This window comes from Giraffa tippelskirchi, chromosome 2 (assembly GCF_054371585.1).
Source record: "Giraffa tippelskirchi isolate mGirTip1 chromosome 2, T2T-mGirTip1v1.2.pri, whole genome shotgun sequence".
NCBI lineage: Eukaryota > Metazoa > Chordata > Mammalia > Artiodactyla > Giraffidae > Giraffa > Giraffa tippelskirchi.
This window is the reverse complement of record NC_137276.1, coordinates 35,905,631-35,918,699: the sequence shown is the minus strand read 5'-3', so window position 1 is coordinate 35,918,699 and position 13,069 is coordinate 35,905,631. Positions and strand designations below refer to the sequence as shown.

The following is a 13,069-nucleotide window of genomic DNA, read 5'->3' as shown; positions in this document are numbered from 1 at the left end:
TTACTAGCATGTGAGATGAGGGCAATTGTGTGGTAGTTTGAGCATTCTTTGCAATTGCCTTTCTTTGGGATAGGAATGAAAACTGACCTTTTCCAGTCCTGTGGCCACTGCTGAGTTTTCCAAATTTGCTGCCATATCGAGTGCAGCACTTTCACAGCATCACCTTTGAGCTGTGAACTTCCAGATGTTCAAGCTGGTTTTAGAAAAGGCAGAGGAACCAGAGATCAAATTGCCAATATCTGCTGGATCATCGAAAAAGCAAGAGAGTTCCAGAAAAACATGTATTTCTGCTTTATTGACTATGCCAAAGCCTTTGACTGTGTGGATCACAATAAACTGTGGAAAATTCTGAAAGAGATAGGAATACCAGACCATCTGACCTGTCTCTTGAGAAACCTGTATGCAGGTCAGGAAGCAACAGTTAGAACTGGACATGGAACAACAGACTAGTTCCAAATAGGAAAAGGAGTGCGTCAAGGCTGTATATTGTCACCCTGCTTATTTAACTTATATGCAGAGTACATCATGAGAAACGCTGGGCTGGAAGAAACACAAGCTGGAATCAAGAGTGCCGGGAGAAATATCAATAACCTCAGATATGCAGATGACACCACCCTTATGGCAGAAAGTGAAGAAGAACTAAAGAGCCTCTTGATGAAGGTGATAGAGGACAGTGAAAAAAATGGCTTAAAGCTCAACATTCAGAAAACTAAGAGCATGGCATCTGGTCCCATCACTTCATGGGAAATAGATGGGGAAACAGTGGAAACAGTGTCAGACTTTATTTTTTTGGGCTCCAAAATCACTGCTGATGGTGATTGCAGCCATGAAATTAAAAGACGCTTACTCCTTGGAAGGAAGGTTATGGCCAACCTAGATAGCATATTTAAAAGCAGAGACATTACTTTGCCAACAAAAGTCCGTCTAGTCAAGGCTATGGTTTTTCCAGTGGTCATGTATGGATGTGAGAGTTGGAGTGTGAAGAAAGCTGAGTGCCGCAGAATTGATGCTTTTGAACTGTGGTGTTGGAGAAGACTCTTGAGAGTCCCTTGGACTGCAAGGAGATCCAATCAATCCATCCTAAAAGAGATCAATCCTGGGTGTTCATTGGAAGGACTGATGTTGAAGCTGAAACTCCAATACTTTGGCCATCTCATGCGAAGAGTTGACTCATTGGAAAAGACCCTAATGCTGAGTAGGATTGGGGGTGGGAGGAGAAGGGGAGGACAGAGGATGAGATGGTTGGATGGCATCACTGACTCGATGGACATGGGTTTTGGTAGACTCCGGGAGTTGGTGATGGACAGAGAGGCCTGGCGTGCTGCAATTCATGGGGTCGCAAAGAGTCGGACACTACTGAGCGACTGAACTGAACTCATGGTTAGTTGCAGTTGTCAAGAATAACACAAAAGTTGTGTATTCTTAGTGCATCTCAGATATCAAGAGGTTTGACTTTGATAATTTGGATATAGTGTTGTCCTCTAGATTTCTCCCCTGTCAAGTTCCTTTGCAATTAATAAAGAACTTAAGGAGAGATACTTTGAAACTACATAAGTATCCTGTTCTTCTTAGAATCCATTGATATGTATGTCTGAAATAATTATGATAGTGGTTGTCAAATGATCTTTTTCTAACCCCATCATTCCTTCTACATGTGTTAGCTGGCATTCTACTGAGAGGAAGAGCTTTCCCTTTCCCTTGCCGTGTATTCTTATTCATTTATGTTATCATGTACTCATGGATTCTTTTATTCTCTGGGTTATAATCCACTATATTTTTTATTTTGATGCTCAAATTATCTCAGGTTTTTGTTTTGTTATTGTTATCATTTTTTTTTTTTTTTTTTCCCAGCTGTGCAGCGTGGCATGTCAGATCTTAGTTCCCTGAACAGGGATCAGACCTGTGTCCCCTGCAGTAGAAGCATGGTGCCCTAACCCCTGGGCAGCCAGGGAACTCCCTGTCCCAGTTTTGACTAGTGAGAGCCTCTTCAAGTTGTCTTCTGTGTCCTTTTGATATGATCTGTCTTTTTTGAGGGGTCGCCAAGAATCAGACACAACTGAGCAACTAACAGACACACACATCGCATGGTGTTCCAGTAATCCTGTACTTTCTCAGCTCCAGCTCTACAATCATAGTAATAGAAACCAAGATCTGGGCACTAGATGTTCTTACTGCTACTGGGGTGTCATTTCTTCTAAGGCTTCTCAGGGGGACATAGCTGGAAATATATGTGTGAATGTGTAAATATATGTGCACATAACTATCTTTTCAGTCCATATTTGTGCTACTTTTTCAGACTCTGAGAAACTTGGCTCTCATCCACAATATATTTACGTATTTGCTCAATTTTAGAATACACATTAAGTAATTTAACAATTTCTAACTCATATTCATAATGAAATATATATTTACTAATTAGAGCAGGGTTTGGCAAACTGACTCTGGGCTGGATGCCTGCTACTGCAGATAATTCTACTGACATACCATGTTTGTTTACGCCATCTGCCAGTTTGTATATGTGTTGCCTTTGGCTGTATTTAGCTGCTTTTGCACTGCAAAGAGTGTATCAAAGACTACTTGTAAGCCTAAAATATTTGCTGTCTGGATTGTAAAGAAAAAGTTTGCTGATTCCTGCATTAGTGTTTAATGTTACTTTATAGTTCATTGCTTTCCAGTCTCATATCCTTATCATATAGCTCAATCAGACTTATGTTAAGATTTAAATCCATGAGTTTTTTTTTTAAAAAATTGGCCATACCACGTGGCTTGCAGTAACTTAGTTCCCTGACCAGGGATCAAATCTGAGCCCTTGGCAGTGAAAGTACGAAGTCCTAACCATTGGACTGCCAGGGAATTCCTCATGATCTGTTTTTTAATTTTTTGTGTAAGGTATGGGGTTTGTCAAGATTTTTGCCTGTAGATATTATAAACTCACAAGGATAAGGATATTCTGATACCTACCCCTATTTTTGCCCATTAAATTGTTCCTTCCTGAAGTTTCAAGCTTTCTTCTGTTTGGAGAACTTCCTTTAGTCTTTAGGGTAGATCTGTTGCCCGCAAATGCTGTTTTGCTTTGTCTGACAATATCTTGATTTTCCTTTCATTCCTGAACAATATTTTCACTGGCTATAGAATTCAGGGTTGACAAGTCTTTTCTTTCAACACCTGGAATATGTTGTTTCATTTCCTTTTGGTCTCCAAGAGATGAGAAATCCAGTCATTCAAATCTTGTTCATGTATAGGCAATTTCTCTGTAGCTGCTTTCAAGATATTTTCTTTGTCCTTAGTTTTTAAATGTTTGATTATATTGTGTTTGCTTATGTATTTCTTTGATTTAATCATCTTTGGGTTTGCTCAGCTTCTTGAAGGTGGCACTAGTGGTAAAGAACTGGTAAGAGATGTGGGTTTGATCCCTGGGTCAGGAAACATCCCCTGGAAGAGGGCATGGCAACCACTTCAATATTCTTACCTGGAGAATCCCGTCGACAGAGGAGCCTGGTGGGCTATAGTCCGTGGGATCGCAAAAAGTCAGACACAACTGAAGCAACTTAGCAGCACCTTCTTGAATCTGTAGACTTACGTCTTTCACCAGACTTTGAAATTTTTATCCTTTTTTGTTTTAAACCAAGATTGATCGATTGATTTTTTTGTCCTTGGCATACAGCTTGCGGGATATTAGTTCTCCAACCAGGGATTGAACCCCAGGCCATGGCAGCACCAAGTCCTAACCATGTGACTACCAGGGAACTCCCTCCATTAGTGACTACCAGGGAACTCCCTCCATTGTGTCTTTGAACATTTTTCAGCACTGTATTTTTTCTCCTCTGATTCTAGAACTTTGATGACACAAATGTTCGGTTTGTTTTTTTATTGTGCTCCCATAGTTCTCTGAGACTATAGACATATAGTCTATTTTCTCTGATAAGATTGAGTAAAATCTATAATCTGTCTTTATGCTCACTAACCCTTCTTTTGTCCTGTTTAATCTACTGTTGAACCCATTCAGTGAGATGTTTTATTTCAATTACTGCTTTTTTCAGTTTTATAATTTCCTTTTACTTCTTTTTAAAAATCTCTTCTATTTCTTTGTTCAGATTCTCTTTCTCTATTTTCTAGATGTATTTTAATTGCTCATTGAAAACATTTTTATGATGGTTGATTAAAATCCTTATGAAATTGTTCCAACATTTGAATTATCTCATTGTTGGTACCTGTTGTCTTTACTCATTAAAGGTGTGATGTTCCAGAGTGGTTTTCAGTTGTTTCCTGAACATTTTGTTTATTATGTTAGGCGATTCAGAACCCTATTTAAATCTTCTCTAAATGGGTAGGTCTTGGCCCACCTTTTGGGGCTGTGATTCCAATAACAATTTAATTTTCAGAGCCCTGGTAGTTTTATTATGGCATGCTTCATTCCTGTGCTACCTATATGAGAAAAATCTGTATTCTGCTTTTGATGAATAAAGTGTTCTAAACATGTCATTTAGGACAATTGGTAGTGCTATTCAGGTCACCTGTATCCTTACTGAGTTTCTGTTTACTTGTTCTACTAATAAAGGGATATTGAAATTGACTTTAATTGTAGATTTGTCTATTTCTCTTCTCAGTTCTGTCAGGTTTTTGCCTCATATAAGTGATGCTCTGTTGTAGATGCATACACAGTAGGGTTGATATATCTTGGAGAATTGACCTTTTATCATTATGTATTAATATGGTCCCTTTTTATCCTTGATAATTTTCGTTGTTCTGAAGTCTACTTTGTCTGAAATTAGTTCAAAATCTTCTAGCTCAGATGGTAAACAATCTGCCTGCAGTGCAGGAGACCTGGGTTCTATTCCTGGGTCGGGAAGATCCCCTGGAGAAGGAAATGGCTACCCACTCCAGTATTCTTGCCTGGAGAATCCCATGGACAGAGGACCCTGGCAGGCTACAGTCTGTGGGATTGCAAAGAGTCAGACAGGACTGAGCAACTTCACTTTCACTTTCTTTCAATATAAAAACGTCAGTTTTCCATTGACTGCTATTTGCATAACATAGCTTTCTCCATCTCTTTACTTTTGAAGTAAGTCTTTATATTTAAAGTGGATTTCTTATAGACAGCATATAATTGGGTCTTGCTTTTTTTTTTTAATCAAATCTAACAATATATGGCTTTTATCTGGTGTGATTAGACCATTCTCATTTAAATATTGGTATGGTTGGATTAAAACCTACCATTTTGTCATTTTCTATTTGTTGCATTGTTTGTGCTTTGTTTTCTTTTTTTCCTTTTCTAATTTAAGTCAAGCATCTTTATGTTTTCATTTTATCTCCCATTGACTTGTCATTTATGCTTTTAAAATTACTTTTTAAAACTGGTTTTCCTAAGATTAATAATATATATTTTAAAATAACTTTAATCCACCTCCAAATAGTTTGCTGTTTCATGTATAATGAAAGGACCTTAACAGTATACTCCCAATTCCTCCTTCCTATCTCATACGCATTGTTTTCATGTATTTTACTTATACATATGCTATATTTACCCAGTACCTTGTTCCTCTGCTTTATCTATTTTCCTTCTTAATATGGCTTCTAGGAATTTTGGAATTGTGTATATGACTCATTTCTATTGAGTGACGCAGCTCTAGAATTCTGGATGTCACTTATCCTACTACTAACTCCTGTCATCAGGTTTCAATTCTGTTGTTGGTCCTATTGATTTTATCATGTTCCATTCTGAACTCTTCTTTCTAGATTCTGAATCAAGGAAGCATTTCCCCACTTTTTATTTCTAGGGGGTTGTGATTCCTTGAGGGGATGGATTTGTGTCAATAACCTGCAAGCTTACCACTTAATTCTCTTTTCCTTTTTCAATTATTTCCACTTTATCTGTAGCTGAACTTTGGTTTGGGGCACATTTGCTTCCCCACTTGATTTGCTCACATGGTGTACCATCTAGTGGTAGTAAAGGGTAACCTTAATTCCCCAAAGTTTAACTCTGCTCCTGTGAGATGACTTTGAATGCTATTGATATTATAGGGAACTTTACAGAGAGAAGGAAGCCACTGATGAATTTTAAATATATATTTTGATATTAGTTTTGTATCAGCATTATGTTACACTGCACTATATGTGCTATATGTATAATTTGTCACACCTCAATATGTTTGTCTTTTAATTATTAGAAAGTTTTATAATTGACTTTGTTCTATAATATTTATAATTTTTGATTTATTTTGTGTCATAGACAAGGCAAAACTGCTTAAGAACAGAATGACTTAACTGATTGTGGACAGTTTAGGGACTATAAACTAGAGGCTACAGGCAATAGGAGATGTTCTTAAGTAACATCATTCAGTTGTTGTTTAATTGCTAAAGTTGTGTCCCACCTTTTTGCAACCCCTGGGACTATAGCCCGCCAGGCTTCTCTGTCTACAGATTTTCCAGGTAAGAATACTGGAGTGGGTTGCCATTTCCTTCTCCAGGGGATCTTTCCAACCCAGGGATTGAACCCTCATCTCCTGCATTGCAGGTGGATTCTTTACCACTGAGCAACCTGGAAGGAGTAAAACACTTAGGCAGAGTTCATTTTAATAACCATATGGTTAATATTCTAAGAGGTGTGAAGTAAAGTGTCACATCTGGAAAAGGACTGAAAAAGGTTTTATAAGAAAAGAGATATTTTCAAAAGTCATTTAGTCACAGATGTGATATCAGTCTGCTGTGAAAAGACAAGAACTTGAACTCTGGAATAAGACTACTTAGGTTTGAATATGCCATTTTTGAGCTGTGTTATCTTGGGCAAGTTATGTATCCTTTGAGTCTTAGTTTTTCATTTTAACAGTGTTATTCTCTTTTCCTATAGGAAATCTAAAGATATAATTAGCAAAACAACTTCTCACAGTGAAAAATTTTGTGCTGATTTTGATGATTTGTCAGAGGAACTCAGACATTTTAACCAAGAAGGTACAAAATTGGTTGAAGAGCCTAAGAAACACTGTGATAAACTCATTAGCAACCTTGAAATAATTTCTAAAGAGACCGAACAGAGATGCGAGGCTCTGAACACAAGCACACTTTGTTTTTCTGAACAGTGGGCATCTTGGTTAAGTAAAAGGCAAGAGGAACTTCAGAATTTATTGAAGGTAATTCCTTTGTAACTGGAACCTCCCTTGGGGAGAACAGTGATCATCAGAAAATTTTATATTCTTGGCTAAGAATTGGCTTCAAAACACATGCTAAAGTATAATGAATAACTTAAAATTGTAAGGGTAACAGTTGGTGTGCTTATACATGATCTTGTTTCACATATATGTTTCCTAGATCTCCAGATTATTTAACATTTGTCTGATCTGTCCTATATGTATCATTGGTTTTTCATTTGTTGGTTACTTTGGTTTAGAGAACGCTGTCTTTTGGTGTATAATACTTTTCACTTATAAATGATTTTTACTTTTGTCTGGGTACATTCAAACCTGTTATTGCTTTAAGTATTTAGGATATTTTTTGGTTACTCAGAAGATATCTGATAGGTTTGTGGGTTTGTTTGAACTTAACATTTGCATGAGCCCTTTGTGGCTTGGTTTTTCTTCTGTGCAATGAAAGGATTTTACTATTATTCTTAGAAATTAGGTAAAAGAACTTAAGTGTTTTAAGCTATATAACTTATTTTCACAAAAAGGAACCATGACTACTAGAAAAATAGGTAATTTCAGGTTTGGAGCAGGAAAAATACAAGATGAGCCTATAGATCTTGTCATACCAGAAAGTAAAGATGCTGTTAAAGATTAATGGAATTGTCTCAAAAAGATTTAGGAGCCAACCTGAGACACTGCCTTATTTAGAGGTGGTACAATTTGAGCATCATGAGGAATAATGTGGTTCACTGGAGAAGGGAATGGCAAGCCACTTCAGTATTCTTGCCTTGAGAACCCCATGAACAGTATGAAAAGGCAAAAAGATGGGACACTGAAAGATGAACTCCCCAGGTCAGTAGGTGCCCAATATGCTAATGGAGATCAGTGGAGAAATAACTCCAGAAAGAATGAAGGGATGGAGCCAAAGCAAAAACAATACCCAGTTGTGGATGTGACTGAAGCAAGGTCCGATGCTGTAAAAAGCAATATTGCTTAGGAACTTGGAATGTTAGGTCCTTGAATCAAGGCAAATTGAAAGTGGTCAAACAGGAGATGGCAAGAGTGAACGTCGACATTCTAGGAATCAGTGAACAAAGATGGACTGGAATGGGTGAATTTAACTCAGATGACCATTATATCTACTACTGTGGGCAGGAATTCCTTAGAAGAAACGGAGTAGCCATCATAGTCAACAAAAGAGTCCGAAATGTAGTACTTGGATGCAATCTCAAAAACGACCGAATGATCTCTGTTCGTTTCCAAAGCAAACCATTCAATATCATGGTAATTCAAGTCTATGCCCCGACCAGTAACGCTGAAGAAGCTGAAGTTGAACGGTTCTATGAAGACCTACAAGACCTTTTAGAACTAACAACGAAAAAAGATGTCCTTCTCATTATAGGGGACTGGAATGCAAAAGTAGGAAGTCGAGAAACACCTGGAGTAATAGGCAAATTTGGCCTTGGAGTACAGAATGAAGCAGGGCAAAGGCTAATAAAAATTTTGCCAAGAGAATGCACTGGTCATAACAAACACCCTCTTCCAACGACACAAGAGAAGACTCTACACATGGACATCACCAGATGGTCAACACCGAGATCAGATTGATTATATTCTTTGCAGCCAAAGATGGAGAAGCTCTATACAGTCAACAAAAACAAGACCGGGAGCTGACTGTGGCTTAGGTCATGAACTCCTTATTGCCAAATTCAGACTTAAATTGAAGAAAGTAGGGAAAACCACTAGACCATTCAGGTATGACCTAAGTCAAATCCCTAACAATTATACAGTGGAAGTGAGAAATAGATTTAAGGGACTAGATCTGATAGACAGAGTGCCTGATGAACTATGGACAGAGGTTTGTGACATTATACAGGAGACAGGGATCAAGACCATCCCCAAGGAAAAGAAACGCAAAAAAGCAAAATGGCTGTCTGAGGAGGCCTTACAGATAGCTGTGAAAAGAAGAGAAGTGAAAAGCAAAGGAGAAAAGGAAAGATATTCCCATCTGAATGCAGAGTTCCAAAGAATAGCAAGGAGAGATAAGAAAGCCTTCCTCAGCGATTAATGCAAAGGAATAGAGGAAAACAATAGAATGGGAAAGACTAGAGATCTCTTCAAGAAAATGAGAGATACCAAGGGAACATTTCATGCAAAGATGGGCTCGATAAAGAACAGAAATGGTATGGACCTAAAAGAAGCAGAAGATATTAAGAAGAGGTTGCCAGAATACACAGAAGAACTATACAAAAAAGATCTTCATGACCCAGATAATCACAATGGTGTGATCACTCACCTAGAGCCAGACATCCTAAAATGTGAAGTCAAGTGGGCCTCAGGAAGCATCACTACAAACAAAGCTAGTGGAGGTGATGGAATTCCAGTTGAGCTATTTCAAATCCTAAAACATGATGCTGTGAAAGTGCTGCACTCAATATGCCAGCAAATTTGGAAAACTCAGCAGTGGCCACAGGACTGGAAAAGGTCAGTTTTCGTTCCAATCCCAAAGAAAGGCAATGCCAAAGAACGCTCAAACTACCGCACAATTGCACTCATCTCACATGCTAGTAAAGTAATGCTTAAAATTCTCCAAGCCAGGCTTCAGCAATACGTGAACCGTGAACTTCCAGATGTTCAAGCTGGTTTTAGAAAAGGCAGAGGAACCAGAGATCAAACTGCCAACATCTGATGACAGAGATCAACATTGCCAAGGACTGATGTTGAAGCTGAAACTCCAATACTTGGGCCACCTGATGCGAAGAGCTGACTCATTTGAAAAGACTCTGATGTTGGGAAAGATTGAAGGCAGGAGGAGAAGGGGATGACAGAGGATGAGATGGTTAGATGGCATCACTGATTCAATGGATATGAGTTTGGGTAAACTCCAGGAGTTGGTGATGGACAGGGAGGCCTGGCGTGCTGCAGTTCATGGGGTTGCAAAGAGTCGGATACGACTGAGCAACTGAACTGAACTGAACTGAGGAATAATTGCTACAATAGATTAAGATATATCAAATATGTTAAAATTGATAAATTCATAAAAATTTCACTAGTCTCCTTTGGATCATGCTAGGGAAGCAGTAAATTCTTCTAAGAAGTGTTAAATGAAGGGAAACAATTGGAAGGTCATCTGTCTTTCCTGAAAGAACTCTATCTTGGTTTTAGCAGGGTAATGGATGAAGAAAAGTGTTTCAAAAAGAATTCCAGCTAGTAAAACGCAGAAGAAATGATAGAATTAGGGTATCATCATCTTGCAAAACCCCTAGTGAAATAATCCTTGTGGACATTAGTGACTGCGTACACCATTTGAGCAAAAGCTGATGAGAGATCTTTATAACTAAGAAGGTGACCATACTCAAATACACTGGTTGATTTTTTTCCATTTAGCTTGTGAGATTTTAGTTTCCTGACCAGGGATTGAACCTCGGCCTTTGGCAGTGAAAGCACAGCATCCTAACCACTGGACGACCAGGGAATTGCCCATACCGATTAATCTTAATGTGAAAGACACAACCAGACATTATGTGCTTTCAGTACCACCTATGAAATATTCTTGCCAAAAAGTTAAAACCTGGTCTAGACCAAGCCTTTAGATCTAACTAATTTGTAGAAAATACAGAGGACAAATGAACATGTGAAAATAACGGAGGTGCAGTTGAACATATCTAATAATTGAGATAATCAGTAAAGCACAAATACCTGGTTTCTTCAATGAAATTTTCTTTCAAAGCAGTAAGTATGGATAACCTATATTAAAAGAGAGTTAAGACCTACAGGGCCTAAAGCCCTGGTTTGCCTAAGATAGTCCTTGTTTATATTTATTGCACTGGGGTAATTATTATTAATGGCCGTTTTTACTCTTAGAATATCTCAGTTTTGATGAGAAATTATACAGTCACTTACTTAGGACATATCAACCAAATCTAATGATGAATTCTGATTCAAACAAGTCTGAAAAACATGAGAGAACTCATGAAATTTAAACACTGACTAGACATTTGATGTAAAGAAAGGAATGCTAAATTTTTTAGATGTGAGTTCAGTTCAGTCACTCAGTCGTGTCCGACTCTTTGCGACCCCATGGACCTCAGCACGCCAGGCCTCGCTGTCCATCAACAACTCCCGGAGTTTACCGAAACTCATGTCCATTGAGTCAGTGATGCCATTTAGATGTGAGAGTGGTCTTAAAAAGTTCTTAACTCTTGGAGAAGTAGGCGATTTAAAAGGATAAAATGATACAGAAATTGCTTCAGAGCTGTCTTGGTGGAGAGCAGGAGTAACTGGCCAGTCTTAATTGATCTATATCCCATGTAGTAATAAACGGTGAGGCTGGGTAGTGAATATAAAGGGGTTATTAGTATTAGTATTTATACTTTTACGTGTGTTTCTAAAACCGTTGTTATGGAAAATTTCAAGGTAAGGAGAAGTTAAAATGTTGCATAAAGCACTGGCAACTTTGATCTTAGTAATGAAATCTCATTTTCATCATTTACAGGTTGTAAACCAAGGCTGTGAGACTTCAAGTTTAGAGATTACTGAACAATTAAGTGTGCATAAAGCAGCTAATGAGAAGCAGCAAAACTTTTTTCTGGGTCAGATAACTATTGATGAAGAAGAATTAATGACACAGAGTCAAGAACTTAATAAAACCGTAAAAAGAGGTTTGACTAAGGTTAACTGCTTTCTACAACAGGATCTGAAACTGGATATCCCAACAGGTACTTTTAAAGGGAAATTGAATTAAAAAATTTTTCGAGTTGAATTCAACTGTATACAGTGCTAGTGGTTCCTAGAAACTAGGTCCTGCCATTCCCTGACGCAGATTTACCATCTTACTCTGATTAACTCAAATATGGAAAAACTGGAATCCTAAAGTAGGTTTAATCAAGCATTAGATGATATACATAGCATATACTCCCAGAAACTTGGACAATCATAATTCAGTAAAAGTTTACAAACATTCGGGGAACTGGCTTTATTAAGAGAGCACATTTTAGAAATGTGCTAAAGAGCACAAAAAAGAAAGCCTACCATCTATCTAGCACTGTTTATAAAAGGACATTTTAATACCAAAAATGGAGGAATGTAATTAAATAAATCTAGTTTAATGCAAGGTTTACCACATTGTACATTTTTTATGTGTACCTCTCCTTTTGTCATGGACAGTTTAGATTGGCATTCAGGAATTACCATTTTGGGAGGTCAGAGCAGTATAAGCTATAATGTATTCAGGGAAGCCTTCATGAAAGAAGGTGTAACAAACTGTTTAACACAGGATGAGTAATTGAGTTATTCATTAGGTTGCAGTAGTGATGACACTCTGTAAATTTACTAAAAATCATTGAATGTATTTTGTGGTATGTAAATTATACTTTAAAGTGGTTTTTTTTTTTTTAAAGCAGTTATAAAAGGAGATGGCACTAAAGGATGCTAGTTAATTTTTTCCCCAAGACTCTCGATATTATCCATTTTTCAATGAAATTAGGAATATAAGTGTTAAGTGAAAGGGCCAGTGCCTGTGTAAATTATGAGAACATGAATTATTATAAAGAAATGTAACTGGTTAATATTTACTTTCCACCAAATTTACAGTAAAATGATTATTCCTATCTAACTGATCATGCTGAGAAAATTGTGTCTTATTCCAGTAATGTTGCCATTTTTTCAGAACACTCTGAATCCTTTTAGAGCCTACAGTTAGTCTTCTGTAGGTGGAAAATTTCATGTTTTGGCATAGATTGGATCTTGGAATTGGTTGAGTTGTCAATTTAGGAAATATTTTAAGCAACATGCCTGACAGATAACAAAATTGATTCTCATATGTGGCAGTGGTTATATTTTTGGAAGACAAAGACTTATTGGGAAGTATAAGTTTTAGCATTAAAAAAAATACTGGGAGAGAAGCTCAAGAGGGAGGGGACATATGTATAACTATGACCAATTCATGTTGA

The 13,069-nt window shown here is 37.5% G+C and overlaps 1 protein-coding gene across 3 annotated transcripts in view; it reads left to right on the top strand.

Annotated features, from left to right (window-relative positions):
- KIF11 (kinesin family member 11) overlaps positions 1-13,069 on the top strand; it is a 45,140-nt gene that overhangs the window by 27,114 nt on the left and 4,957 nt on the right. For all 3 annotated transcript variants that reach the window (XM_081554342.1, XM_081554364.1, XM_081554353.1), the window contains 2 exons: positions 6,848-7,127; positions 11,614-11,836. In XM_081554342.1, the coding sequence (XP_081410468.1) occupies positions 6,848-7,127; positions 11,614-11,836 (503 nt within the window). The remainder of the gene's footprint in view (positions 1-6,847; positions 7,128-11,613; positions 11,837-13,069) is intronic.